Source organism: Neovison vison, chromosome 5, assembly GCF_020171115.1.
Source record: "Neovison vison isolate M4711 chromosome 5, ASM_NN_V1, whole genome shotgun sequence".
In the NCBI taxonomy this organism is placed as follows: domain Eukaryota; kingdom Metazoa; phylum Chordata; class Mammalia; order Carnivora; family Mustelidae; genus Neogale; species Neogale vison.
The window spans coordinates 55,831,186-55,858,542 of record NC_058095.1 but is presented as its reverse complement, the minus strand read 5'-3'; the positions used below and the strand labels follow the sequence as shown (position 1 = coordinate 55,858,542).

The following is a 27,357-nucleotide window of genomic DNA, read 5'->3' as shown; positions in this document are numbered from 1 at the left end:
CCTGAGTAGCTCCTGTGCACTGAGAGATGTGCCTGGTGCTGGGAGGAGACAGGCCGAGGGGCTGCTGTCCCATGTGAGCCATGTCCTAGGTGTGTGCCGCGGCATTGCCTGGCTGTGGGACACATGGCCTTAGCCCCACAGCTGCTGCTTCATAGGCGGACACGCGGGGTGATGAGCAGTAGGGGACGCCATGCAGCAGAGGGCACAGTCCGCCCGGAACCCAGCTCTGCCGGTGACAGGCCTCCCCGAGAGGGTGTGGTTCCTGTCTCCCAGCCGTGCTCATCAGTAAGGGATTCCAGCGTCTATGGGATGCTCTCCGCATCTTTGTCCACATCTCCTGTCCACGGGAGGCTTCCCGAAGTTGTAGCGTCCATAAGCGCTCCGGTCCGGAAGCTCTCGGGAGTCACCGTCGCCCTACACATTCCCCGTGCGGCACACGTGCACTTGACCCTTGACTGCTGCGGCGTTGGGGCGCCCCTGCCCCGCACAGTCAGAAACCCGCGTGTCATTCTTGACTCCCCGAAAACCTAACTGATAGCCTACTGTGGGCTGGAGGTCTCCCCGGGAACATGAGCAGCCGCCGGGACCGCATCCTGGGTGTGTTACGGAACAGAGAGGCCTTGTTGCTCACTGCTGTCTTCCGGCGCCCGGCAAGGACTTGAGGACATGGCCCGGAGGGGGCATCTTCGTGCGGTGTGCATGGGCGCACTACAGCCACAGATAGGGAGCCAGAAAGTTTTCTCTTGTTGAAAGGGAACCGAGGGTGGTTCGGTGACTTCCCCACAGATACACAGCCTGTTAGCAGCAGAGCCAAAAATGGAAACCGAGTTCCCTAACTCTTTTTTTTTTTTTTTTAAGATTTTATTTATTTATTTGACAGATAGAGATCACAAGTAGGCAGAGAGGCAGGCAGAGAGAGAGAGAGGAGGAAGCAGGCTCCCCGCTGAGCAGAGAGCCTGATGCGGGGCTCGGAAGGCAGAGGCTTTAACCCACTGAGCCACTCAGGCGCCCTGAGTTCCCTAACTCTTAATCCTGTAAGTGGTTGTATCTTTTTTTAAGATTTTATTATTTATTTGAGAGAGAGAGAGAGAGAAAGAAAGCTCGAGGAGGGAGAGGGTTAGAGGAAGAAGCAGACTTCCCTCTGAGTAGGGAGCTGACCCGGGATTCCATCCCAGGACTCCAGGATCATGACCGAGTTACTCAGGTGCCCCAGGTGGCTGTATTTTATCATTTTCTGTGTTTGGCTCAGGACCTCATGTGTTAATAGACCAAAAGCACTTAGGGGGCTCCCTTCCATTTTCGTAGGGCCGCTTTCTTAGCGTGGAGCCTGTCACTAATCAGAATTCTTTATTGAGTACTCTGAGCGCTATTCTCAGAATCATTTTTCTTTTTTAGATTTTTTTCCAATTTATTTATTTTCAGAAAAACAGTATTCATTATTTTTTCACCACACCCAGTGCTCCATGCAAGCCGTGCCCTCTATAATACCCACCACCTGGTACCCCAACCTCCCACCCCCCCGCCACTTCAAACCCCTCAGATTGTTTTTCAGAGTCCATAGTCTTTCATGGTTCACCTCCCCTTCCAATTTACCCAAAAGCACATACCCTCCCCAATGTGCATAACCCTACCCCCCTTCTCCCAACCCCCCTCCCCATTTTTTTTTTTTTATTAAGTCATCTCTACACCCAACGTGGGGCTCGTCCACCAGTTGGCGGGCATTGGGGTTGTCCCTGCCCTTGGGCCACCAGGGCTGTTGCTGCTGTGAGCCCCGCTTTGTCCGGATTTTGGTGCATACATAGGTTTTCAGTTCTCCCGGGCAGCTCCCTGGCTGCGTTCTGTGATAACTCTCGGTCCCACATTTTGAGGAGCTGCCACAGTGTTTCCCAAAGTGGCTGTGCCATTTTACATCCCCCCAGTGGTGCACAAGGGCTCCAACTTCCCCGCCTCCTCCCAGTGCTTGTCATTGTCCGTCCTCAGGACAGTCCCTGTCTTAGTGGTTGTGACATAGGAGCTCATGTGGTTTGGGTTCGAATTTCACTCGTGAGTAATAATGTCCACCTTTTCATGTGCTTATGGTCCACTGTAGATCCTCAGAGAGATGTCTGTTCAGAAATTTTGCTCATTTTTTAATTGGGTTATTCGTCTTTTTATTGTTGTTTTGGTTTTTTTCCTAAGATTTTATTTATTTATGTGACAGAGAGCGCACAGGTAGGCAGAGCAGCAGGCAGAAGGAGAGAGAGAAGCAGGCTCTCAGCTGAGCAAGGAGCCCGATGCAGGGCTCTATCCCAGGATCCAGGGACTTATGTGGGTTTGTTTCCTTTTGTGGTATACGCTTTGGGTGCCCTCTGTAAGAAACCATTGCCTGATCCAAGGTAATGAAGATTTATTCCTGTGTTTTCTTTTAAGATTTCCATGGTTTTAGAGAGCAGGGAAAAAAAGATTTGTGTGATTTTAGCCCTTACATTTAGGTCTGGGATCCACTTTGAGTTAAAGTTTTGTATGGCACAAGGTAGGGGTCCGACTCCATTGTCCTGCGCGTGGACACTCTGCTGTCCCGGCACCGTTTGTTGAAAAGACTTGACTGCCTTGGTACCCTTGTCGAAGAGCAGCTGACCGCAAACCAAAGAGATGGTGTTTGGATCCTCTGATCCAGACAGAGTCATACCGCTGTCTGGATCCTGTAGCTCTGAGTGAGTTTTGAAATCAGAAAGTGGGAGTTCTCCAACTCTGTTTTTCTTTGGCAAGATCGTTTGTCTCCTCTGGATCCTTTGCATTTCTGTACGATGTTTAGGATAAAGTTGTCAATTTCTGCAAAAATGCCTGCTGGGATTTTCATAGAAGTGCACCTAACCTGTGGACTCCTAACAGTATTGAGTCTTCCGGTCCATGAACATGGGAAACCTGTCCGTGTATGTGGTCTTTAACTTGCTCAACAGTGTTCATATTTTGAGTGGCCACATCTGACACTTCTGGGCTTAAATGTATTCTTTTGGATGCTACTGTACATGGAATTGTTTTCTTTTCTTTTCTTTTTTTTTAGATATTTTATTTATTTATTTGACAGACAGAGGTCACAAGTCGGCAGAGAGGCAGGCAGAGAGAAGGAAGGAAGCAGGCTCCCTGCCGAGCAGAGAGCCCGATGTGGGACTCGATACCAGGACCCTGAGACCATGACCCGAGCTGAAGGCAGAGGCTTAACCCACTGAGCCACCCAGGCGCCCCTGGAATTGTTTTCTTAATTTCATTTTTGGGTTAGTCATTGTAGAACATAGGAAAAGGGTTGGTTTTATTCATTAATCTCACGTTACGCAACCTTGCCGAACTCATTGATTTGTTCTCAAAGATTTTTAGTCGATTTCTTAGGATCTTCTGTACGCGTGATTATGTCATGGGCACACAGAGATAGTTTCCCTTCTTCTTTCCCAGCCTGGAAGCCTTTTATTTCTTGATCACACTGGGTGGAACCCCCAGCATGACATTGACTGGAAGTGGCGGGAGTCGACAGCCTAGTCTGCTCTCAGGTCATTCCCAGAATAGCACGTCTCCACATGGTCCTGTTCTTGAGAAACTCCATTGCTGTGCTGTTAATACGTGAAACTGAGGTTGACACTCACGGGTGGGACAGCTCGGGGTGGGCTGGGGTAGCAGGGAAGACTTCCTGACACAGGCAGGAGTTGGCTTGGCAGAGGGAAGAGATCATTGTCGGGCTGGTAGCACATGAGCGTACAGAAAAATGGGCGTGAGTGAGTCTCCGCGTATGGAGGGGCTGCGGGGCTGCTACAGGATGGCAGTTTGTCACACGGGTCCTGCTGCGGGGAGGCCCGCACCCCACCCACCTGTCAGTACCCCTTGAAGTACAGAGTTCCACAGAGCAGGTCCACCAACCCACAGTAGAATTGTGGGGGGATCTGTCCCATAGATTCGGCCCCTTGCCCCAGACCCGCGTGCTGCATGGGAGGCCCGGGAGCCGGATCCCAGCAGTGTCTTCCCCAGGGATCCTAGTGGATCCTGAAGGCATCTCCTCCCCAGCTTTCCCATCTCGCTTGGGCCCGCTTCCCACATAGCAGATGATCTTCCCACCCATGTGGTCGGTGAAGTCAAGGCCGCCGGCTGCTCCTGAGGCTCCCTCATCTTAATGCGGGCCTCCCATCCACCGGCCAGTGTCTCTTCTCAGTCCCTTGGGTTCTCATCCACAGCCTTGTCCCCGTCCCTTCCCACCTCCCAGTATTTGGCCAGACAGGAACCTGGCAGCTGAGATTTTGAGCAGCCAGAGGAAGAGCTGGAGGGTGCTTCTAGCACATTCTCCCAGAGCTGGGCCTGTGTGCGGAGGGCAAGCTGGGCTGCCTGGTGCTTCCCAGGCACAGGGCACTGCCTGCAGGGGTGCGTGCAGACTCCCAGCAGACGGAGCCGCAAAGCACGCTGACAGAGTCGAGCATAAATGCGGGCATTTGAATGGGGTCTTCTGGACCCTTGCATGCATGTAGGGGAAAAACCAACGTGCCCGAATCGCTCCTGGAACCCCTCGGGGGACGCAGCGCACCTACAGGCTGAGAAGTCAATTTGGCAGGCTTCCTCGGTCTCCTGTCTTTTTTTTTTTTTTTTTAGATTTTATTTATTTATTTGACAGACAGAGATCACAAGCAGGCAGAGAGGCAGGCAGAGAGAAAGGGAAGCAGGCTTCCACTGAGCAGAGAGCCCGATGTGGGGCCCGATCTCAGGACCCCGAGATCATGACTGAGCTGAAGGCAGAGGCGCTTAACCCACTGAGCCACCCAGGCGTCCTGGTATCCTGTCTTTTTGTCATCTTCCCTCCCACGGACAGGGGAGACCTTACTGTTTTGGAAAGCCTGTGACCCTGCTGCCCCATCATCAGAGTCCCCTTCCGCTCAGCCCGACTTCCCCAGAGGGCGCCACTTCCTGCAGCCCCCCCCCCCGCCCCCAGGGATTGCAAGTCTAAGTCTGTGGCTACTGGTGCTCTCCTCAGTGCCACCCATCCTGCTATCCGCCATGGGGCCCAGGGCTGTTCCCCAGAGGCCGGCTTTTGGGTTCTTCCTTCCCTGGACGTCTGTCTGCCATGTCCACTCTCAAGTCTGTCTCCAGACCCTCGTTCCTAATTGCCTGACGTCCCCAAACATCGCAAACTCAACATCCAAACCAAGCCGCCATCCCTGGCCCAACACTGCTGGCTCTCACTTTCCTGGCGCCCACCAACCGCGCACCCAGCCTGTAGGAGCCTGCCCGGTGCACCTGGCCTGCTTCAGCCTGTCCCCAAAGCCACACAATGGACCTTCCGTCCAGTCCAGCCTCTGTGTGAGCAGGACAAAGCCCCAAACACTTAAATGTTCGCACGGGACACAAATGATGCCCAGGACCTCCTAGAAGGCCGCTTTCCAGGGGCTCCCACTCTGCCTGGCAGCTTCTCGATGCCCCGAGGGCCTCCACTCCCTCTTTCGGCATAAAATCCTAGAGCACGTAGGGGTCCTCGGCCTGTAACTCGCGAGGTCCGTCTCAGACCTTCCTCCCGTGTTTCTCACGTATCGCTGAGCTCTTTCGTGCCTGACTGAGGAGTTGTCCCTGAGCTCATGCTCGGAAAATGTTTGATGTAAGTGAAAGAAGAGAAAGTTATCCTACGAATTTCCCCATGCTTAGGGCCTAGGCTGGCCCAGGGTGGGTGTAGACACTCACTCAGAAAATATTTATCGGTTGGTTAACGATGGGACAGCAGGATACCCGACGGAGGTGTCGGCTCTGGGCACGAGGGGAAGGTCAGGAGGGTGACCTTGGGCCCTGGACCGAGACGTGATAAGGCACGAGCCGAGAGTGGGGACGCCCCAGGATTGAGAGGAAGACCAGCAGGGATGTCTGGAGGGAAGAAGAGACGGACGACAGGGGTGGAATCGGTCCTGCTGTTGGTAGAGAGGGGAGGCCGGGCATCGCGACACCCGTCAAAGGCCTGGTCTCAGGTCCGTTGTCTGGAAAGCTCTTCCCAGGAAGTGCGGCCATCCTGGTTAGCAGGTCAGGAAACCAGCTTGGAGCCACAAAACTGAACCCAGAGATTACGTCTGACCTCAAGGACTGTTGTCTTCCCCAGCGCCTCCCACACTTCTGAGGAGGAGGCGGGTTCAGGTCTGAGATCAGACTTGAACCGGTCTGTGCTGATTTGAGGCACCAGCCGTGCATGGTTAGGATATCCAGGCCCGTCCTCCTTCTGTGTTAGGTGAGGAGCACCCCAGAATTCATGACCACGAGTCCCAGGTCTGCCTCCGTCCACCTTGGAAAGAGTAAAGTGGATGTAGGAAAGCGCAGCCCAACAGGCCAAGCTCGAGGCCCTCGAGAGGCCGAGCCCTTCCAGGGGGTGCTAGGGGCCTGCAGGCAGACAGGAGAACCGGGTCCGGGCTCTGGGCCACTCCCATCAGCTGTCCCCGCAGTGACACTTTCTCCCTTTCTTGGGGCCTACTGTTCCGTCAGACCTGCTCAGGGTGGTTCTGTTGTCGGCCTGTTTTTGCATGGGGCGACCTCAGCTGGAGCCAAATGCTTGCACAGGCAACCGCAGAACTCTGGGCCAGCTCAGCCCAGGCCCCGGGGGAGCACAGCCAGGCAGCCCCTCCGCACCATCTCCCGGAGCAGGTGCGGGTGTTCTCTGGCTGCCGCAAGCCAGGCCCGGGCAGGGTGCTGGACACGCTGCTGAGCAAGGAGGGTGCTGCCCCTTTCTTCCAGGAGTTTCCATGCAAAGGAAAGACATGGCTTTGGTACACGATGGTGTGTGCTCTGAGGGGACGGACGGGGAGGGGACTGCGCGTGTGGGTCCTCGGGTCCCCTCTCCGGGAAAGCGGGCACAGTCGCTGTCTGGTGCAGACGCCTGTGGAAGCCTCGGGCCGCCGTCTCTGCTGTCCGGCCTGGCCAAGTTAGATTCTGCTGCTCGCCGAGGAGGGGCCGTCAGGCGTTCTTTTGTTTTCCAGAAATCCTATCCTGGTTTCAGAATCAGGGGGAAAGCAGTTTCAGGTTGTTCTGGGCCTTTAAAACGATCCGCCCCAGAGGTCCGGGCACTGCCCTGAGAGTGTTCTCGGGGGTGTCGCCCTCCTGCTGGACCTGCAGGGGGCCGAGGGGCAGGCTGACCTCCTGGCCTGTCTCCAAAAGAAGGCCCCGCCAGAGGGTGCAGAGGGTGTCCCTGCAGCTGGGCTGGCCGCGTGCTCTGGGGCCAGCAAGCCGGGAGCCTCTTTGGTGGCTTTGTCTGAGCCCTTCCAGCCTCTCCTCCTGTCACCGCCTGGCTCCAGAGAGCGGGGTCTGGAAGTACTCCAGCCCCCGGGCCCTCCCCGTGGCCCTCTCTGTCACCTGCTGTCCCACGCTGAGTATCAGGAGGACTGGGAAGAAGCGGGAAAGGGACGAGAGGAGACTGCTGGGTTTGTGGCCTCCGGCTGGCTTCCCTCCTCCCTGCTTTTACAAAATCACAACAGTGGGCACCTGGTGGCCTCAGTCAGTTGAGCGTCTGCCTTTGGCTCTGGTTATAGTCCTGGGATCCTGGGATCGAGCCCCGTATTGGGCTCCCTGTTCAGTGTGGAGTCTGCTTCTCCCTCTCCCACTCCCCCTGCTTGTGTTCCCTCTCTTGCTGTCTGTCAAATAAATAAAATCTTAAAAAAAAAATCATAATGATGATTATCTTGTACTGCGCACACACACTCTGTGCCGGGCTCCGTCCCAAGCCCTTCGCCATGGTCGCAGGTATGTGCAGGGGACCCCAGCTCCGGAGGTGCACACTCCGGCACCCCCGTCTGGCAGAGGCGGCCGCAGCCTCCCAGAGTTTGTTGCTGTCTGTGTGATCACAGGCATGTCTGTAGGCTAGTGGGGTTCCCACTGCTGTCATCTCTCCCCTTCTTCTGAACTTCCCTGTAGAACACGGACCCTGAACCCACCGAAAACACCGTTGGGCCTGGGTTCCCTGAAGCTCCTTCATCCTGTCCCTTTGCTCACTCCCCTGACCGGATACGTCTCTCCTGCTCTGTTTTGAAATCCCTACACCTTGTTCTGTCTCCCTCCCCACAGGACCCTGCTGGAATCTTCGAGCTGGTGGAGGTGGTCGGCAATGGAACATACGGACAGGTGTACAAGGTGAGCCTCTAATGAGGCCCTCGGCGCGGGGGGAGCAGGCCCTAGTTCTGGGGCTGTGGGAGGGGACGGAGGCTGGGAGAGGTAAGGAGTGTGAATGTGGTGGGAGAGAGAAGCCCAGCACGTGGGGTGTTTTGCTGGGCTGTGCATGGAGTCTCCATGAGTCCTGGGTTCAGCAGGAGGAGGTCTGGCGCTGGGCAGAGTGTGGGCAGGGGCCTGGGAGGGCAGTGGCGTGTGTGTGTGTGTGTGTGTGTGTGCACGTGTGTGTGTGGCTGTGCATGTGTGTCCGTCGGGGCTCACCTGGGAACTCCGAGCAGAGCTCAGGCCACAAGGCAGTTCTGGCTTCTTCCCTCACTGAGGCCCAGCCTTGGCATTGGTGGAGCCCCAGGACCTGTCACAGAGGGGAAGTGGTTTTCTTGAGCTCTGGCTTTCTGCTTCAGGGGCCGTCCCTGTCCTCCACACAAAGCAGCAGTTCCAAGACCATTGCCGGTCGCTTCAGCTTGGCCCACCCAGCCTGACCACAGGTCCCACTGGGAGGAGGAGGTGGCACATTGGATGTCCCAGGCGGATGCTGTCCCCAGAGCTGGAGCCTCTAGGGCATATGCCCGCCTTCTGCCTCTCCTGATGTGACGCTAGGCCTTTCCACCAGTCTCTGCATCGCAGGGGCATTTCCTGGGTCATCGGGACCACCCTGTGAGCTTTGGGGGAAAGGTGCTCCCCCTCCTCCAGTCTCCCATTGCCAGCCTGGTCATTGTCATGGAAATAGTAGCTGTGTTCTGCTGCTGCTCTGTGCTTGGGGTCTTGAATGACTGCTGAAGACAAGAATGATGGGAGGGGCTGACCGTCCTTCTCCCAGCTCCCTGCTCTTTCCCAGGAAGCCTGGACTCCCCTGTCCCAGTGTGGGATGGCTCCTGGAGGAATGTCAGAGGGATGAGAGGAGAGAATGGCAGGGACATATTCTAGAAGTTCCTTCCCATTAGCACTAGCGGTGGGGCATCAGCAGGCTGATCCGCTTTCTGGGTTTCCACGAGTTCCCTCAAATCCCAGCTTTGTCTTTATTCTTTCCTGCCAGTAATAATAAAAAGCCTTGGAAGGGGGCGATTCTGGGAAAGGCTTCCTGAAAGCACGAGGCTGTGGGACTGGCATAGAAGCTGCTAGAGAGGCGGAACCCCTCCCCCAACCCCCCCAAGGCGGGGGAGGACCTGTCTCACCCCCTGCTCTTCAAACTGGGAGGCCTGGGACAGAGGTGACTCCTACGCGCCTCCCTGAGCTGTTTAGGGGGCAGAGCGGACCCGTCGTCTCAATCCAACTTCGCGCTTGGAGTCTGGGCCCCGTAGTTGTTCTGAGGGGCTTCTGCCTGCCCCTGTGACACACCCATAGATGGAGTGTCTCATCACCACGGGGACACTTTCTAAGATCAAAAACAGCCAGAAGGCACAGCCTGTCCCAGAATCACGCGTCCCTAGACATAGACTTAGAGCCTCCGCGTTCGGCTCTCTGCCCCACAGGGTCGGCACGTCAAGACTGGGCAGCTGGCTGCCATCAAGGTTATGGACGTCACGGAGGTAGGGAGCGACGGGGGCGGGGGACAGGCAGGGACACCGAGGTGGGCAAGGGGGTGGGCTCGGGCTCAGCCATCCCATCCTCCTAGGACGAGGAGGAGGAGATCAAACAGGAGATCAACATGCTGAAGAAGTATTCGCACCACCGCAACATTGCCACCTACTACGGGGCCTTCATCAAGAAGAGCCCACCCGGGAACGACGACCAGCTCTGGGTGAGCCGGCCCTCTGCAGTCCTCCCTGCCTCCAGGCCCAGCCGCACACCAGCGCAGGCCCCCAGCCCTCTTTCCGTGCACATGGCCTTCCTGCCCCCCTGCCTCTCTATACACATGCTGCAGCCTCTTGCCAGGCCCTCCAGGGTCCTGGGGTTCGCCCGCATCCTCCCTGAGCAGGGGCTGGGGCAGGAGGTGAGTCCGTCTGTCCTGCTTCCTTGCCCAACTCCATGGGGAGCCACAGCCCCAAAAACTGCGTGGAGGCCGAGGTCGGACCCTCCTGGAGAGCACAAGCCCTTCTGGATGATTCCTTCATCCAGAGCTTGCTGTGGCTCCTTTGGGCCTCCCCCAGATTCTCTCCCGAGAGTCACTGCCCTCCTGGCCGGGCCTGCCATTCCCCGGCCTTGCCCTTCCTGCTCCGCAGCCCAGCACCCAGGGAGTGCACCAGAGACCGTGCCTGCGGGCTTAGGGCTCAGCGGGGGCTCCCCCCAACCACCAGCCACAGACATGTCCTTCCCGAGCACCTCCTGTGCACTCTGCACACAAGGGTGCGTCATGGTCCACATAGGCCCTCCCCAGGGCGCCCCCTGCTGAATGTACTGCACTGGGCCTGTGAGGGGGAGGGGCCCAGAAGCGGGACCACAGATTACTGTGGCTGCATTTGCACATGCACACGTCCCCAGCGGCTTTTTTCCGCATGGGCTGTGTGGAGGAACACAGCGACGGGCCTCCGGATCCCCAGGGTGCAGGCGGCCTGGCCTCCACGGCCCATGCAGGGGTCTCCCCAGGACCCCTCCTGCAGCTTGCTGGCCCACCCTGCCTGCTTCTTCTTCTCCAGCAGGCCTAGAGAACCGTTCTTAGTCCCCGCCATGCCTCTGGGCCTGGGGGCTGGCCGTGAAGGCCGGGCAGCCGGTGTCTGGGGCTCTGTGGACCCTACAGTCTGTGATAGCTGCTCACAGCGGCCGCTGGGCCCCAAAACAGCCACAGGCAGTGCGCATGTGAATGGGGACGGGAGTGTCACTGGGTCCCAGAAGCCTTGACTTAGGACATTCCAACTCCCAATTTTATAGGATTCTTAGTTTGATTTTTTCCAACCGTTTAGAAATGTGAAAACCAGGCTTGGCTGGCGGGCCAAAGTTTGCCAGCCCGCGCTCCAGGCCTGCCCCTGTGGTTTGGGGCTGCGGGTCCCCGCAGGGCCCAGACGAAAGCCTAGGGCAGTCCCCGAGGAAATTGCGCACGGTCAATTCTTTCTGTCTAGTTATCAGGGTTCCTCAGGCCCCTCCTTGGGGCCTGGACCGCCTCCCTCAGCCCCGCATGCATGGCCTTCTCATCTTCCCGGCTCACCCCACTTATGGCCCCGAGGCCTCTGGCCCTCCTGCAGGGGCTGGGGGTGGGGGCACGGAGGCCCTGCCTGATAGATGCTCTTCCCCGGCCCCGGTGCCGCAGCTGGTGATGGAGTTCTGCGGCGCGGGCTCCGTGACGGACCTGGTAAAGAACACGAAGGGGAACGCCCTGAAGGAGGACTGCATCGCCTACATCTGCCGGGAGATCCTGCGGGTGAGCGCCCGAGGCCCCGGCCGGTCGGGGCAGGGACACCCAGCCCACCCTGCAGAACCCTCCAGCGGCAGGGGGCACAGCCTCCTGGCACTGTCCCTGCCACCTTGCAGCTGCTGGGCCTTCTCCAGGGGTCCCTCCTCTGATGACGCTCCTGGGTCATGTGGGGGCCGCCCCTTCAGCCCAGCCCTCTGTGCCCCTCTCCTCCGGGTGGCCATACCCTCCGACCCTGGAGTTGAGCTCCCCCTCCCTCCCGCCCCAGGGTCTGGCCCATCTCCACGCTCACAAGGTGATCCATCGGGACATCAAGGGGCAGAACGTGCTGCTGACAGAGAATGCCGAGGTCAAGCTAGGTACGGCAGTTCCTTCGCAGCAGCAGATGGGGCGCTCTGACCTCCAGGACAGAAGGAGGCTTCGGGTCTTGCTCTGGGCCTGTCCTGTCTCCTCCCCTGTGAGGTCGTTCCCCCTGCTGGGAATCAGTGCAGAAGTGCCCCCCGCCCCCACCCCGACATCTGCATCCCAGGTGCTGTGCAGGTCCCTCGGGGGAGATGGGATGCTTTGGCCCCTCCTGCCTGGCCCTTGGCCCTTTCACAACGGTTGTCCCACCAGACGCAAGAACATTAGATCAGGCTCCTCAGGATGTGGACGGGGTAGCAGAGGTGTCCGGGAATGTCTGGATGGGCAAGGGCTCCCGCTGCCTCTGGGTCATGCACCTGCCAGCACCAAGACCCCCAGGACGACCCCTGCCCTGTGTCTTCCCAGTGGATTTCGGGGTGAGTGCCCAGCTGGACCGCACCGTGGGCAGGCGGAACACTTTCATTGGGACCCCCTACTGGATGGCCCCAGAGGTCATTGCCTGTGACGAGAACCCCGACGCCACCTACGATTACCGGGTATGGAGCAAGGGGCGGGCTGCACGGAGGCAGCCAATGGTGGGACGGGGATGGGGTGGCGGGCAGACTGAAGATGGGGGCGGGGGCTCAGACAGCCCAGGTGTCATGGTGAAAGTGCGGTGCTGTGCCTGTGGTGAGGGGTGGGGTCAGCTGGAGCCCAGGAAGTGGCCCCGAAAAGGCCGGGATGGTGGGCACAGAGGGCCGTCAGGAACATGCTCCCATCTCTCCTTCCCTCTGCAGAGTGACATTTGGTCTCTAGGAATCACAGCCATCGAGATGGCAGAGGGGGCCCCCCGTAAGTGTGGACCCAGGAGTGGAGGGAGCCCTAGAGGGGCTGTGGGGGGGTCACGGAGGTCGTGGTGGGAGGGACTGCTTGGGGCTCTGCGCAGGGCTGCGAGAGGGACTCACGGTGTGTCCCCCCCTCCATGTGCCAGCTCTGTGCGACATGCACCCCATGCGAGCCCTCTTCCTCATCCCACGGAACCCACCCCCCAGACTCAAGTCCAAGAAATGGTAGGTCCCTGGACCAGGCCCCCCTGCCTTCACCCCTATGCCCGGTGAGGGTCTGCACCACAGAGGGCTGGGGGCCAGACCAGGCTTGGGATGTGGAGAAGACCCGAGGGAAACTGAGATGGCTTTTGGATGGAGGATCTCTCTCTGGCTTGTGACTGCCCCCCGCTTCCGGAGGGCCCCCTCCCAGCGTGAGCCCCCTTACCTTCCAGGTCTAAGAAGTTCACCGACTTCATCGATACATGTCTTATCAAGACGTACCTGAGCCGCCCGCCCACAGAGCAGCTGCTCAAGTTCCCCTTCATCCGCGACCAGCCCACTGAGCGCCAGGTCCGCATCCAGCTCAAGGACCACATAGACCGCTCCCGGAAGAAGCGAGGCGAGAAGGGTAGGCCGGCCGGTGGGGAGGCCCTCCTAAGCCGCCCCGCCCCGACAACCCCTGGAGCCCTGTGCACCCCCTCGCGGCCTGTGCTACTCACCCCTGCGGAAGGTTCCTTAGCCCGGGGTGGGGTCTGGGGCACCAGGCCAAGGAACAGCAGTGGCCTCCCCCTGCAGAGGAGACCGAGTATGAGTACAGCGGCAGCGAGGAGGAGGACGACAGCCATGGAGAGGAGGGCGAGCCCAGGTGGGCCCCAGCCCCGGCTGAGGGGGGGCAGCCATACTTGTGGGCACGGGGGGCCCCAGTCTGGGGTCGGGGGCAGAGAACCCCGCCTGGATGTCGGAGGAGTGGAGGGACTGAGACAGGGGGGCTGGGTCATGGGGGTGGGGCGGCGGTGGAGTCTCCCCAACCCCCCACCCTGCATGCCCTGACGCCCCCGCCCCCCAGCTCCATCATGAACGTGCCCGGGGAGTCCACGCTGCGCCGGGAGTTCCTGCGGCTGCAGCAGGAGAACAAGAGCAACTCGGAGGCCGTGAAGCAGCAGCTGCAGCAGCAGCAGCTCCAGCAGCAGCGCGACCCCGAGGCGCACATCCAGCACCTGCTGCACCAGCGCCAGCGCCGCATCGAGGAGCAGAAGGAGGAGCGGCGGCGCGTGGAGGAGGTGTGGGGGCGGGGGGGTGCCCTGTCGGCTGGCGGGGTGGGGGAGGCCCCGGCCCCACAGGGTGTGCCTTTCGCATGGACAGGCCGGTCCCCGCTGTCCCTGCGCGCCCTCAAGTGCCCTGGGCTTCTGGCACAGCAGCTTTCAGGTCTGATCTGGAAATCCCTTCCCGAGATCCTCCTTTGTTTTTGGTTGTTTGGCTTAGATTTGCTAGAAAACACTTATTGCAGTGGCTGGGAGAAAGACCTCTGAGTTAATAGAAGGGTGCATTTTAAAAAATATATTTTTTAAGATTTTTAAAAAAGATTTTATTTATTTATTTATTTATTTAACAGAGAGAGAGAGAGAGATCACAAGTATGCAGAGACGGGGGGGGGGGGAAGCATGCTCCCCGCCGAGCAGAGAGCACAATGCAGGGCTCGATGCAGGGATGGATCCCAGGACCCTGAGATCATGACCTGAGCCAAAGGCAGAGGCTTTAACCCACTGAGCCACCCAGGCGCCCCCTAGAGGCACATTTAAGTGGCGGCGTATTTTAGATCGGTTTAGAAAGCAGGCATCCGTATGCACGCGTGCTCAGATGCCTTTATTCTGTGGAGGGACGGGCTGAGGAAGACCGTGAACGTGAATGTGGCTTCAGCGTCGGCATTTCTGTCGAAATGGTGATGTGACCTCCAAGTTCGCGGAGAGCCAGACTTAAGAAAACCGTCTAAGTCGCAGGCGATACCCGTCAGCTGCCCCCCAAAACTGCCCCTTAGCTAAGGGACTAGCAGGAGCCGGCCCCGGGGTGGGGGGCGCACGTTCCTGGCAGCGGTCGCACAAGCTGGGGCCAGGTAGGGCACAGGGAGCACCGGGGCATGGAGGGACCCCTCGGGAGGCCTCCTCTCTAGTGTGGACACAGGGGCCATCCCTGCCGCAGGCCTCGGCCTGGCGCTTCTGCGCGGGCACCTGCCGCCCTCTTGTGGCCAGAGGCTGTCCCTGCGGTCCACTCCGCGCCGCTGGCAGCTGGGCGGGTGAGGGGCCAGGGTCTGGGCGTCTAGCTCCTGGGCACTTGGCTGCCCTTGCCTCGCTGGCTTCGTGCACGAGTGGACAGGGAAAGCGTCATCCACGGTGGCCCCCAGGGGCGGCAGTCGCCCGGCGCCGCAGCCCAAGCCCCAGGGAGAAGGCCTCCCTGCACTGTCCGGCAGGGTTCCCCTTCCCGGCAGGCGCCAGAAGCAGGCTGGGTGTCCAGCGCGGGCCTGAAGAGCGCCTCTTCCCGCCCATAGCAACAGCGGCGGGAGCGGGAGCAGCGGAAGCTGCAGGAGAAGGAGCAGCAGCGGCTGGAGGACATGCAGGCCCTGCGGCGGGAGGAGGAGCGGCGGCAGGCGGAGCGGGAGCAGGTACAGCGCCCCCAGTGCACACCGGACTCACCCCTTCCCTGCCCGCCTCCCCTCTGCTCCTGCCGCCTGCCTCCCCTGCACCACGATGCCCTGCCCCGTCTTTCCCGTCCCCTAGATTCCTGTCTTTTCCAGCTTCACTCTCTCTCTGTTTTCTCCCACCCTTCAACCCCCACCCTGGCTCCTGCCCTCCTCCTGTCTCTGCGCCTTCATTCCCCATCTCTCTGCCTCGTCCTCGACACCTCACCCCTGCGCCTGCCCTCTGCCCCTCATGGGCCCTCCACCCCGGCTTCCTCCTCATCACCCGCCCTCCCGGGGCTCATGCCCCCCCATCTGTCTCTCAACGGACGCTGCCCGCTCTCCTCATCCTCACCCCACCGATCCTGTCCTCGGACGCCGCCGCCCCCCGCCTCTCCCCCTTGCCCTTTGCTCCCCCCCCGCCCCCCCAGGAGTATATCCGTCACAGGCTAGAGGAGGAGCAGCGACAGCTCGAGATCCTCCAGCAACAGCTGCTCCAGGAACAGGCCCTGCTGCTGGTAACGGGGTCCCCGGCTTCCTCTGGGAAGCGGCGGCTGCGGAGCCTCTGTGCCGGAGTGGGATGGGGACACCGCAGGGCAGGGGGTCCGGCCCGGCGCGGGGGGAAGACCCCGCATCTCGGTTGGCCGGAGAGAGGGCCTGCCTGCCTCGGCCCCGGCCATGCTGCTGAGCCGCTCTCCCTCCCCTCGGGCCCAGGAGTACAAGCGGAAGCAGCTGGAGGAGCAGCGGCAGTCGGAGCGGCTCCAGCGGCAGCTGCAGCAGGAGCACGCCTACCTCAAGTCCCTCCAGCAGCAGCAGCAGCAGCAGGGCCTGCCCGCGGACAGGAAGCCGCTCTACCACTACGGCCGCAGCGTCGCTGCCACCGACAAGCCGGCCTGGGCCCGGGAGGTACGGGCCGCGGTACCCTGACAGGCCCGGGAACGGGGAGCTCGGCACCAGGTGTGGGATGGGGGCAGAGGGCCTGTGCTCCGAGGACAGGGAAGTGAAGCCGGCACCCCCCGGGCCTCCTTTTGCGCCACAGGTGGAGGAGAGAACGAGGATGAACAAGCAGCAGAACTCTCCCTTGGCCAAGACCAAGCCCAGCAGCACAGGGCCCGAGCCCCCCATCCCCCAGGCCACCCCTGGGCCCCCGGGCCCACTTTCCCAAACCCCTCCTATGCAGAGGCCGGTGGAGCCCCAGGAGGGACCGCACAAGGTGAGCCTCGCCCCAGTCTGTGTTCATGCGCAGACACAGGTGCCTCCCTCTGCACAACCATGCACCTACACGTGCACACACACGTGCACGTATAAACACACATGTGCACGTACAAACAGGCACGTGTGCACATACAAGCACATGCATGCACACACACAAACACGTGTGCACACACACGCACACTCTCAGCCAGGAGTCACAGATCTCGGGGTACAGGGGCAAAGACAGCCACCTGCCTGCCTCTGCATGAGTCTGGCCCTATCCCCTGTTCTTGGGCTTCCACAGCCCCTCTGCTCCAGTGGACACTTGGAAGCCAGAGGCTCTCCTCACAGCTTCCTCCCAGCCCAGACCCCCGCTCCCGGGTGGGGATGCACCACAGAGCGGGCAGCCCACCCTCCCTGGTCTTTCCCTGCAGAGCCTGGTGGCGCACCGGGTCCCACTGAAGCCATATGCAGCGCCTGTACCCCGATCCCAGTCCCTGCAGGACCAGCCCACCCGAAACCTGGCTGCCTTCCCAGCCGCCCATGAGCCCGACCCCGCCATCCCCATGCCCAGCGCCACGCCCAGCGCCCGAGGAGCCGTCATCCGCCAGAACTCAGATCCCACCTCCGAAGGGCCTGGCCCTAGCCCGAGCCCCCCAGCCTGGGTCCGGCCGGATTCTGAGGCCCCACCCAAGGTAAGGGCCGTGCCACAGGACAGGAAAGAGGAGAAACGGGAAGGAAAAGGAGGAACTGTGGGGAGCAGGCCCGGTGGAAACAGGGTTCAGGGCTGGAAGGGAAGAGAAAGGCCAGGTGCCCGCCCTGGGCCCTGTCTTGCGAGCCTCCAGGCCGGAGGCAGGCAGGCTGCCTGCTCTGGGACCACGTCCCTGCTCCCAGGGCTGAGTGAGGGACCCGAAGCACGCCCACGGCATTCGGGGAGCCGCAGGGGCAGACTTGCGGGGCTGGAGTCCCAGCTTCACGACTGTGGAAGATCCGTGAGCGTCCCTGACCTCGGCTGGTGGGTCCGTGAAAGCCGGGGAGAACACCGGCGGAGTGGAGGATGCACTGCACTCAACCACCCCCCACCCCGGTCCCCCGCAGGTACCTCAGAGGACCTCCTCCATCGCCGCTGCCCTCAACACCAGTGGGGCCGGAGGGACCCGGCCCGCTCAGGCTGTCCGCGCCAGGTAGCCCCCGGGGGAGGATGCATGGTGACCCTGGGGCGGGGGGCTGGGGGGGCACAGGGGAGGTTGCCAGGTCACCCGCTCAGGGGTGGGCCAGCCCCACCCCAGTCACCTCAGCACCCCCTGCCCCGCCCCCCGGGCACCCCTGTGCTCCCTCCACAGACCTCGCAGCAACTCCGCCTGGCAAATCTATCTGCAAAGGCGGGCAGAGCGGGGCACCCCCAAGCCTCCAGGGCCCCCTGCTCAGCCCCCTGGCCCGCCCAACGCCTGTAGGTAATGGAGTTGCCCCCGCCCAAGTCTCACCCTCACTGCGGCCACGGGCTGCCCCCTGGTGGTGGCTCTCTGCACTGCGGCGCTACGCTGGAGTCCTGGGCGCGGCTCCCTGACCGGCCTCTGCCCTCCCACAGCAACCCCGACCTCAGGAGGAGCGACCCTGGCTGGGAGCGCCCGGAAGGTGCCCTTCCGTCTCACGGGCACCTCCCGCAGGCCGGCTCGCTGGAGCGGAACCGCGTGGGAGGTATGGCCTGGCCCAGCTCTGGGGCCCACCTGGACACTGGGGGGGGACCCTATGTCGGGCCCAGTTGGCTGTGGGTCACTGAGGGCGAGCAGGGGTCTGTGACCTCCCTTCTCCTGCCCTGCCCTGTGCAGCCTCCTCCAAACTGGACAGCTCCCCCGTGCTCTCCCCCGGGAACAAAGCCAAGCCCGAGGACCACCGCTCCCGGCCAGGCCGGCCCGCAGTAAGTCCTGGGCAGCAGTCGCAACCCCGCCTGCTCGTGTGGGGGGTGGGGTGGGGCTTGGGGCCTCAGGGCCCCCAGGAGCCCCGGGCTGGGCCCTCTGCCACCTGGTGCCAAGGGGCTATGGGCCGTGCTTCTCAGCTACTGATCTCTCTCCACCTCTCTCCGCTCCTCCCGCTGCCCTGCGGCCCCCGCGGCCCCTCCCAGAGCTATAAGCGTGCCATCGGTGAGGTCAGTGATGAGGCCTGCTTGGGAGCCCCTGTGCCTGCCCCTTCTCTGGCTTTCTTCTTACCCGCCCCCACCCTCCCCACCCCCCTTCCTTATGGGCCCCTCCTCCCCCCACCCCTGCAGGATTTCGTGCTGTTGAAAGAGCGAGCCCTGGACGAGGCCCCGCGGCCTCCCAAGAAGGCCATGGACTACTCGTCCTCCAGTGAGGAGGTCGAAAGCAGTGAAGATGAGGAGGAAAGCAACGGCGAGCCCTCCGAGGGGAGCAGAGATACCCCCGGGGCCCGGTATGGGGGCACCCTGGGGGAAGGCAGGCTCCCCATCTCCTAGATTGGGGGACCCTGGGTTTTCCAGTCTCTGGAGAAGGGGATCTGGGCTGTGTACCCACCTGTCTCCCACTGCTGTGTCAGCTGAGGGCGGGCCTCCCCCAGGTGCCAGCACCCCCAACCCCCACGGGGCAGTGTCCACTGGAGGGGAGGGTGCTGGCCCTCCATCCCTGGTGGGCTCCTCGCGGCGGGCTGGAGCTGGGGGCTGAGGGCCATCCTGTCTCCCACGGCAGCGACGGAGACACTGACAGTGTCAGCACCATGGTGGTCCACGATGTGGAGGAGATGGCTGGGACCCAGACTCCCTATGGGGGCGGCACCATGGTTGTCCAGCGCGTGAGTGGCCCCCCTTCTTCCCTGCACCTGCAGTGCCCCCTGCCTCCGGCCCGGCACTGGCTTCCTTCCCTCTGTTCCTTAGACCCCCGAGGAGGAGCGCGGCCTGCTACACGCTGATAGCAATGGCTACACCAACCTTCCCGACGTCGTCCAGCCCAGCCACTCGCCCACAGAGAGTGGCAAAGGCCAAAGCCCCCCCTCGAAGGACGGAGGCAGCGACGTAAGTGGGCAAATGTAGCCCCAGGGCATGGGGCTGTGGGCGGGGGGGTGTGGGGTCAAAGCCCCCCCTCGAAGGACGGAGGCAGCGACGTAAGTGGGCAAATGTAGCCCCAGGGCATGGGGCTGTGGGCGGGGGGTGTGGGGTCCGGGTCTTGAGCGTTTGCCTGACCGCTGCCCCACCCCCACAGTACCAGTCTCGTGGGCTGGTAAAGGCCCCTGGCAAGAGCTCATTCACCATGTTTGTGGACCTAGGGGTCTACCAGCCCGGAGGCAGTGGGGACACCATCCCCATCACAGGTGAGGACGGGAGGAGGTGTGGCTCGAGGCCAGGGGGAGGGTACAGGCTGGCCGCTGGTGGCGTGGCTTTCCTGAGCTGCCGGGCCCGCAGGGGGGCGGGCGGGGCCTAAGCGCCCGCCGGGGACAGAGGCAGCTGGGGAGCCTGAAGGACAGGATGGGGATTTTGCTGGGCCTTCCACCCACTTTCCACTCCCCCCTGCACCTTCTCCTTTCTCCACCCTTCCCCTGTCCTGCTGAGTATGCAGAGGAGCCCCCCACCACCAAATGCAGGGGTGGGGTGGGGAGGGTTGGGGGGAGGGGGCTGCAGCCCTCCTCCCCTTTCTCTTCTCTTTCCGGCAGCCCTGGTAGGGGGAGAGGGTGGCCGGCTGGATCAGCTCCAGTACGACGTCCGGAAAGGGTCCGTGGTCAACGTGAACCCCACCAACACCCGTGCCCACAGCGAGACCCCCGAGATTCGGAAGTACAAGAAGCGGTTCAATTCAGAGATCCTCTGTGCGGCCCTTTGGGGTGAGCCGGGGCGGGGGAGAGCGGGGGCGGCACGCCCCTGTGCTCACGGCCTGGGAGGGCAGGCTGCTGGTGACCCGCTCACTGGATCCCGTCACAGGCGTCAACCTGCTGGTGGGCACGGAGAACGGCCTGATGCTGCTGGACCGCAGTGGCCAGGGCAAGGTGTACGGGCTCATCGGGCGGCGGCGCTTCCAGCAAATGGACGTGCTAGAAGGTCTCAACCTGCTCATCACCATCTCAGGTGCGCAGGGCGTGGCGCTCTTGGGGCCAGGCGTGGGGACCCCTGTGCTGTCCCACCTGCAGCCTGGGAGGAGGCGGGGCCTCCCCTGACGCCACCGTGGGGTGCGGCCCACGGCAGGCGGAGGGGGCAGGAGGCCGGCGCTGGACTGCCAGTGAGGGCCTGTGTGTCCGCCCTCAGGGAAAAGGAACAAACTGCGGGTTTATTACCTGTCTTGGCTCCGGAACAAGATTCTGCACAACGACCCGGATGTGGAGAAGAAGCAGGGCTGGACCACCGTGGGGGACATGGAGGGCTGCGGGCACTACCGCGTGGGTGAGGAGGTCACCGCGGGGCGGTCCCGGGGGCCTGGGCGGCATGGCCGGGTGACGGGGCCAGGCACTCAGTGACAGGCCTGTGGGACCTGGCCCTCCCCTGCCCTGCCTGCAGTGAAATACGAGCGCATTAAGTTCCTGGTCATCGCCCTGAAGAGCTCCGTGGAGGTGTACGCCTGGGCTCCCAAGCCCTACCACAAGTTCATGGCCTTCAAGGTAGCCCCGCCGCCGCCCCCCATCCGCCCAGCGGGGCCATAGCGGCAGCGGCCCCGGCCGCAGCCCCTGAGCCCCTCTCCCATCCACAGTCCTTCGCCGACCTCCCTCACCGCCCTCTGCTGGTCGACCTGACCGTGGAAGAGGGTCAGCGGCTCAAGGTCATCTATGGCTCCAGCGCTGGCTTCCATGCGGTGGACGTGGACTCGGGGAACAGCTACGACATCTACATCCCCGTGCACGTAAGCTGGGCGGGGCTTGGCGCGGGGAGCGGCAGTGGGCCCCGGGGGTGCGGGGCGTGGCCTGCAGCGCGCCCTCTGGCCCCCAGATCCAGAGCCAGATCACGCCCCACGCCATTATCTTCCTCCCCGACACTGACGGCATGGAGATGCTGCTCTGCTACGAGGATGAGGGCGTCTACGTGAACACCTACGGGCGGATCATTAAGGACGTGGTGCTGCAGTGGGGAGAGATGCCCACCTCCGTGGGTGAGCAAGGCGCCTGCCCCAGGGCCGCCCCCCGGGCCCTCAGCCACCGCTGCAGCCCACTCACTGGCCCTCCTGCCCTTCTCCCCCAGCCTACATCTGCTCCAACCAGATCATGGGCTGGGGCGAGAAAGCCATTGAGATCCGCTCAGTGGAGACGGGCCACCTGGACGGCGTCTTCATGCACAAACGGGCCCAGAGGCTCAAGTTCCTGTGCGAGCGGAACGACAAGGTGGGAGCCCCTGGTCCTGCCCCTGCCGTCGGACTCGGTGCAGGGGGTGTCCCCGTGGGGTCTTCTGGGGGCACAGCCTGCATCACAGTCTCTTTCCCTCCCCCCAACCATCACTGGGGCTACCCTCTTCCCAAGCAGCTCTGCCTCTGGGGGTGGGGGGGGCGCGCTAAGACTAAATTCTGCAGTTTGCAGCTCTCCCCCTCTCGCTGCGGCTCACAGTTAGTCCCGACCACCCCCAGGCCCCCATCTGTCCTGACCTCTCCTAGCCCACAGGGGCCCCCATCCTTCCTGACCTCTCCTACCCCACAGGTGTTCTTCGCCTCAGTCCGCTCTGGGGGCAGCAGCCAGGTTTACTTCATGACACTGAACCGGAACTGCATCATGAACTGGTGACGGGACAGCCGCCTCCGCAGCCGGACCCCCCCAGGCCGCCCTCCTTTCCCCTCCTGGGCTTTTGCTTTTGACTGGTTTGATTCACTGGAGCCTGCTGGGAACGTGACCTCTGACCCCTGATGCTTTTGTGATCACGTGACCATCCTGTTTCCTGCCCCCCCAGTTCGTTCTCTCCCCAAAACTGTGCCTGTCCCAATTCCAGGGAGAGGCACGGCTTCCCCTTACCAGGAATCCAGAGGGCCGAGCCCCACCCCCCTTTTCTCCACTTCCGAGGAGAGTGCTCGGGGCGGGCACCCGTACCCCACTGCTGCTGACGGGGCAGGGCCCTGGGCCCCTTCATTTGCACGTCAGGGGAGCCGGCTCCCCCCCTTGAATGTACCAGACCCTGGGGGGGGTCACTGGGCCCTAGGTTTCAGGGGGGTAGCCCGCCACTCCAGGGGCAGGGACCATTTCCTCATTTTCTGAAAGCACTTTAATGATTCCCCTCCCCCCAAACCCCAGGGAATGGAGGGGGGACCCCCCCCCCCGCCAGCCAAAACATTTCCCCCTTACCAACCCCTTTTCTTTCTAGCCTCTGTCCTTCCCTGGTGGAGGGAGGGAGTGGGGAGCTCTCGCTCCCCCCTGCACCCCATTGCTTGCCTCTGTATATAGTGTGAGCAGCAAGTAGCCCTGCCCCGCCCCACCTCAATGTAGTGGCCTTGGATATCCCGTTTGTTAATAAAGACAATTCAACCAGCTCCTACCATCCAGGGCCCCTGTCTTCTCTCCCACTCCTGGAAACCAGCCCAGTTAAGCCAGCAGGCCTGGGATGAGCGGGCGGCCCAGGGGCCCTTAGCCCTAGGGCCTTCGGGGCATTTGAACCTTGCGCCCTCCCCAGGGGAGGCACACGGCTTCCAGGTTCCAGCTGCTTCCAGGGCCGTCCTGTCGTTTTCTGCCGATAAAGGCAGCAGCTCCCAGGGCTGGAGAGAGGGTCAGGAGGGCCTACGCTCTCAGAAACACTGGGGGGTCGGCAAGGCTGGATGCAGGAGTGGCGAGTGGTTTCCGGAGGACGGTGCTCTGCCCCCGACCCCGGCGGGGCAGACCTCTACAGGTGCGCGCACTCAGCCACACGAGCCCGCGCACAGCCGGGGAAGTTGGCACAGCGCCGATTTATTGCAGCAGCAAGCACAGGACCGCACCGCAGCAGGGGCCCGCAGCGCGGCTTTCAAAATCGGTTTCCTCCAGAAACGGGTGCGGGGGGGGCGCCGTCTACATGCACGGCGGGTAGGGCAGCTCGGGCACTCGGTTCAAGTAGCCCCCGAGGAAGATGAGGCTGGACCCCACGCCGAAGAGCACCAGGGCGGCCCAGAAGCAGACGTTGTCCAGGGCCTTCCCCATGCGCACCCAGTCGGACACCTCCTGGGGAGGGGCGGACATGAGCTGCGTCTCCCATGGCGCCAGGGACTTGAGTCCTCCAGGCCACCACACGCCCTCTCCCACCCAGGGGCCTGTCTCACCTCGCCGGAGGCCTCCTGGTCCCGCGTGCTCTCGGCCACGAAGTTCACGGCGTCCACGCAGCAGCGGACCTCGGGGGCGGCGGCGCCCAGGCTCTGGCAGAGGGCAGCTGGTGGGGCGTCCGGGAGGGAGGGCAGGGGAGGGTCACTGGGGAGCCCGCCCCGTCACACTAGCCCGCCAGCGCGCTCCCCTCCGCTCACCGGTCCAGACCCCGTGCCGGTGCCTCTGCCCCTCAAACACGAGTTCGCTCCGCGGCTTTTTCAGTATCAGCTCCTCGGCCCGGAGCAGCAGGCCCACGGACGAAGCGCGCCTGGGCGGTGAGGTGGCCCGGGGAGCCTCGGGGGTCGCGCCCGAACCCAGGAGGCGCGGCAGCAGCTCCAGCAGGACCTGGCGGAGGGGCGGGGCGAGCTCGAGGTCCCGCCCACCGGGCCGCTTGCCCCGCCCACCAGGGCCTCGCACCCGCCCACCCGGCGCTTACGTGGCGCAGCCAAGGGGACATAGTGTGCGTGGTGGGCGTCCGCAGGGACACGTTGAGCACGATGACGCAGTTCATGACGATGACCGTAGCAACCACCATGACGAAGATGAGGTACCTGCGGAGCCCGCCGCACTTGACCTCACAAACGACCCTCCCGGCCAGCGAGGCTGCTCCTCCCCGCCGGGGCCAGACGGCGCGCGCGCGGCCCCGATGCCCCCCTTTCCGCCGGCGGCCATGGAGGGGACCCCCAGCTCGCTGGAAACCCTGCTGTGGGTCTACCACTTCCACAGCTCCACGGAGGTGAGGCTCCGCCGGCGGCCCCGCCCGGGGCGGGCACCCCTGGGAGCTCCGCCCGGTGACCCGCCGGCGCCGCCGTCCCCGCTCCTTGCCCAGGTGGCCCTGCAGCCCCCGCTCCTGTCCTCCCTGGAACTCGCCGTGGCCGCAGCCCACGAGTATCTGGAGCAGAGTTTCCGGGAGCTCGAGTCCCGCCAGCCGCGGGAGCCGCGGGGACCGCCAGCCCCGAAGCCCACTCTGGGGCTGGTGCTGAGAGAGGCCGCGGCCAGCGTCGTGAGCTTCGGCGCCACCTTGTTTGAGGTGGGGCGCGGGGACTGCCGAGGGGTGGGGAGGCGGCGGGGAAGGGGCGGGAAGGGGCGGGAAGCGGCGGCAGAGGCCCCTGCGCCCCCGCCAACTCCCGCACCCCCACCGCAGATCTCAGCCCTGTGGCTGCAGCAGGAGGTGCGGCGACTGGACGGCGACGCCGGCAGCCCGGGCCCGGCCCCAGGCGCCGGGGACCCGGGCGGAGCGCTGGCCCGGGTAGCCCAGGCGGCGGGGCAGGGGGCTCGGCGAGCCGGGGCTGCGGCGGGCGCGGGGGCCCGCCTGGCGCTGCAGGGGGCGTGGCTGTGCCTGTGCGGGCGGGGCCTGCAGGGCTCCGCCTCCCTCCTGCCGCCGTGGGGGCGCCCGCTGGGCCTCGGGGCGGCCGGGGGACCGGTGAGTTCAGGACGGGGAAGGAGGCAGGGAGGAGCTAGGGGCCGGGGGCGACGGGGCTGGCGGGGGGCACTGAGCAGGCCTGCCCCCGGCAGAAATACTCAGGGGACCTCAAGGTGACATCCAGCAGCAGCGCGGAGGACGGGGGACCCGAGAACCCGCCGCCGCCCCAGCCCCGCCCCACGCTCGAATAAAGCCCAGGTGGGCCCCGACGACCGAGCCGCTCCCGGAGTCTCGCGGCCGTAGCCCCGCCCCAGGCTCGCCTGGCCCCGCCCCGCCCGCACACGCGGGTCCCGCGCCGCGCCGCCACCTGCCCAGCATCGGGACGCTCAGCGACGTTTCTGGGATCTTCTGCGCTATCAGGAACAGGAAGACCGTCTGGGCCAGCAGGACGTTGATGGACACCGTGCACTTCTGGCCGCCGGCTGGAGGGAGCGCCCGGTGAGGCAGGCCCCGCCGCTAGCCGCGCACCGGGGGTCGGGCCCCCGCCGCCCCTTACCCTGCGCCGGCAAGAAGTAGGCGAGCAGCACCAGGCCGGAGATGAGCACGCAGGGCACGATGATGTTGATGACGTAGAAGAGCGGCTTCCGGCGGATGATGAGCGTGTAGATGACGTCGACCACCCCCGGGCCGCCCGGGGAGGCGCCGTCCAGGTGGCGGATCAGCCCGGGGCAGAAGTCGATGGCCCACTCGCCATTCTCTGCGGAGGGGGCGGGGGCGCGGTCAGCCGGCGCAGGCCGCACACCTGGCCGTCACACCTGGGGCTGCGGGCGGTGGGGAGGTGTGGCCGGCCCGCCCGGACTGGTGGGGCCTCGGGTGGTCTGGGCCGTCGGCGCGAAGTTGGTTCCGGCGGGAAGGGGCGGTCCCGCGCCACCGTGGACAGTGCTTTCGGTGGAGGGGCAAGGTTAAGGTCAGCTGCCCTGCCTCCATGGCCTGGGGCCACCGCCCTCGGCGAGTCCCCTACATGGACCGTCTAGGGGCGGGTTTTCGGAGCAGGAGGAGGCCTCACCCGTGTAGGCCTCGGTGTCGATGTCGATCTTGCTGATGGTCTCGCCCTCGTCGTCCACCGCGAAGACGAGGTCCACCTCTTCCGCATTGTAGGTCTGCGAGCTAAGGAGCCAGGGCCAGCGAGTCCGTGCCGCCCCCCGCCCCCGCCCCGTCCCGTCATCACACCCCCCGCCTCCGCCTCTGAGCGGCTCGCCCCACCGGAAGACGAGTGAGCAGTTCTGCCAGTCGAAGGGGAAGTAGGTGACCTCCACGGCGCAGGTGCTGCGGTAGATGGCAGGGGGCAGCCAGCTCACGTAGCCGCCCTCGTAGATCAGCACGTTGGCGTCGTAGGCCACGCCGAACTGGCCGTCAATGCTGGGGACCCCGAGAGAGCCGGCGTCGGCCAGGCTGCCACCCCCTGCCCTCCCAGCAAGTCCAGCCCCTGCCAGGTGCAGCCCCAGGCCCCAGGCCCCGCCGCCTTCCACCAAACCCAACGATACTCACTTGTTTTCTAGCACAATCTCTGGAAGCCAGACGAGTTCTGAAGGCACCCGCAGGGTCTCCACGCCTCCAAAATCGTCCTTGCTGTAGTTGAGCCGGTAATCCTGCCAGTCCTAAGGAGTGAGGACGGTCGCACAAGTGCCCTGCATTTACCACCTTGTGCCGGCCAGGAGTTTGGGGGAGGGGGTCGAGACCTCCTGCTGCCCCCCAGAGCTGACTCACTATTCCGATCCAGACGCTGGTGGTCAGGGTCTCCTCTTTCTCGTTCTGCAGAAACGAGCGGGTCAGGACGGTTGAAGTGGGAGTCCAGAGCCAGGAGTGGAATTCCAGGCTCTGGGGCGGGGGTGGGGTGTCTTACAAGGGAGATGAGGTTGGTCAGGGTGACCTTGAGGGTGATGGTGACCGTCTCTTCAGGCTCCTTCACGGGCCGGCACTCGGGGTCATAGTTGTTGAAGAGATGGTGGTAAAGACGCAGCTCCTCGTTCTCCCCATCACTGGCACCTGGGGAGGGGTCCAGCCGTGGGCTCGCTGCGGACCAGGGGCTGGGGGGCTCTCTGCTGCCCCAGGGTGTGCACGGGGCTCTACTGCGAGTGTGCCCCTGAGGCTGTGTGCTTGGCCTGCCACCAAGCCCGCTTCTCAGTCTCTCATCTTGGCCCTTCCCTGGGCATCCCTACCCCCATGCGCAGGACCGAGCCCCAGCCGTACCCAGGAGCCGCAGGAGGAGCAGCGCACCCAGCAGAGCCCCTGCCAT

General features: G+C 63.2%; 3 protein-coding genes across 11 annotated transcripts in view; 2 read left to right on the top strand and 1 right to left on the bottom strand.

Annotated features, from left to right (window-relative positions):
• The window catches only part of MINK1 (misshapen like kinase 1), a 42,529-nt gene extending 19,622 nt beyond the window's left edge, over positions 1-22,907 (top strand). The window contains exons 2-34 of one of the 9 annotated variants that reach the window (XM_044248905.1): positions 8,044-8,109; positions 9,615-9,671; positions 9,758-9,883; positions 11,327-11,437; positions 11,697-11,787; positions 12,197-12,327; positions 12,568-12,622; positions 12,762-12,840; positions 13,050-13,225; positions 13,393-13,462; positions 13,664-13,877; positions 15,140-15,253; positions 15,700-15,786; positions 15,983-16,174; positions 16,308-16,481; positions 16,957-17,157; positions 17,561-17,646; positions 17,806-17,916; positions 18,051-18,160; positions 18,292-18,380; positions 18,585-18,608; positions 18,729-18,889; positions 19,162-19,264; positions 19,347-19,484; positions 19,672-19,780; positions 20,120-20,287; positions 20,385-20,528; positions 20,706-20,840; positions 20,955-21,055; positions 21,145-21,294; positions 21,381-21,540; positions 21,630-21,769; positions 22,079-22,907. In XM_044248905.1, coding sequence (XP_044104840.1) covers positions 8,044-8,109; positions 9,615-9,671; positions 9,758-9,883; positions 11,327-11,437; positions 11,697-11,787; positions 12,197-12,327; positions 12,568-12,622; positions 12,762-12,840; positions 13,050-13,225; positions 13,393-13,462; positions 13,664-13,877; positions 15,140-15,253; positions 15,700-15,786; positions 15,983-16,174; positions 16,308-16,481; positions 16,957-17,157; positions 17,561-17,646; positions 17,806-17,916; positions 18,051-18,160; positions 18,292-18,380; positions 18,585-18,608; positions 18,729-18,889; positions 19,162-19,264; positions 19,347-19,484; positions 19,672-19,780; positions 20,120-20,287; positions 20,385-20,528; positions 20,706-20,840; positions 20,955-21,055; positions 21,145-21,294; positions 21,381-21,540; positions 21,630-21,769; positions 22,079-22,162 — 3,957 coding nt within the window. In that variant the 3' untranslated portion in view covers positions 22,163-22,907. Of the gene's footprint in view, positions 1-8,043; positions 8,110-9,614; positions 9,672-9,757; positions 9,884-11,326; positions 11,438-11,696; positions 11,788-12,196; positions 12,328-12,567; positions 12,623-12,761; positions 12,841-13,049; positions 13,226-13,392; positions 13,463-13,663; positions 13,878-15,139; positions 15,254-15,699; positions 15,787-15,982; positions 16,175-16,307; positions 16,482-16,896; positions 17,158-17,560; positions 17,647-17,805; positions 17,917-18,050; positions 18,161-18,291; positions 18,381-18,584; positions 18,609-18,728; positions 18,890-19,161; positions 19,265-19,346; positions 19,485-19,671; positions 19,781-20,119; positions 20,288-20,384; positions 20,529-20,705; positions 20,841-20,954; positions 21,056-21,144; positions 21,295-21,380; positions 21,541-21,629; positions 21,770-22,078 lie in introns of all 9 variants that reach the window. The other 8 variants (XM_044248903.1, XM_044248909.1, XM_044248906.1 and 5 more) reach the window with 8 other exon arrangements.
• A 378-nt stretch (positions 22,908-23,285) lies between these two features.
• On the bottom strand, positions 23,286-27,357 carry CHRNE (cholinergic receptor nicotinic epsilon subunit). The gene is made up of 12 exons (XM_044250561.1): positions 27,312-27,357; positions 26,965-27,107; positions 26,829-26,873; positions 26,610-26,719; positions 26,325-26,480; positions 26,128-26,228; positions 25,618-25,818; positions 25,429-25,543; positions 24,135-24,249; positions 23,857-24,043; positions 23,659-23,765; positions 23,286-23,560 (listed from the first exon to the last, which is right to left on the bottom strand). The coding sequence occupies exons 1-12, from the start codon at positions 27,355-27,357 to the stop codon at positions 23,411-23,413; spliced, it is 1,476 nt and encodes a 491-aa protein (XP_044106496.1). The 3' UTR covers positions 23,286-23,410.
• C5H17orf107 (chromosome 5 C17orf107 homolog) lies at positions 24,345-25,312 on the top strand. Its single transcript, XM_044250562.1, has 3 exons — positions 24,345-24,728; positions 24,843-25,121; positions 25,214-25,312. Exons 1-3 carry the CDS (start codon positions 24,345-24,347, stop codon positions 25,310-25,312), a joined length of 762 nt encoding a protein of 253 aa, XP_044106497.1.

Excerpts from the sequence above, each read along its gene's own strand:
- C5H17orf107 (XM_044250562.1), top strand. The coding sequence starts at position 24,345 with ATGCCCCCCTTTCCGCCGGCGGCCATGGAGGGGACCCCCAGCTCGCTG. Across the intron at positions 24,729-24,842 it reads TCGGCGCCACCTTGTTTGAG|ATCTCAGCCCTGTGGCTGCA; the intron begins GTGGGGCGCGGG and ends CCCCCACCGCAG. Across the intron at positions 25,122-25,213 it reads TCGGGGCGGCCGGGGGACCG|AAATACTCAGGGGACCTCAA; the intron begins GTGAGTTCAGGA and ends TGCCCCCGGCAG.
- CHRNE (XM_044250561.1), bottom strand. The coding sequence starts at position 27,357 with ATGGCAGGGGCTCTGCTGGGTGCGCTGCTCCTCCTGCGGCTCCTGG. Across the intron at positions 26,874-26,964 it reads TGACCAACCTCATCTCCCTT|AACGAGAAAGAGGAGACCCT; the intron begins GTAAGACACCCC and ends TCGTTTCTGCAG. Across the intron at positions 24,250-25,428 it reads AGCGTCCCGATGCTGGGCAG|GTACCTCATCTTCGTCATGG; the intron begins GTGGCGGCGCGG and ends CGGGCTCCGCAG.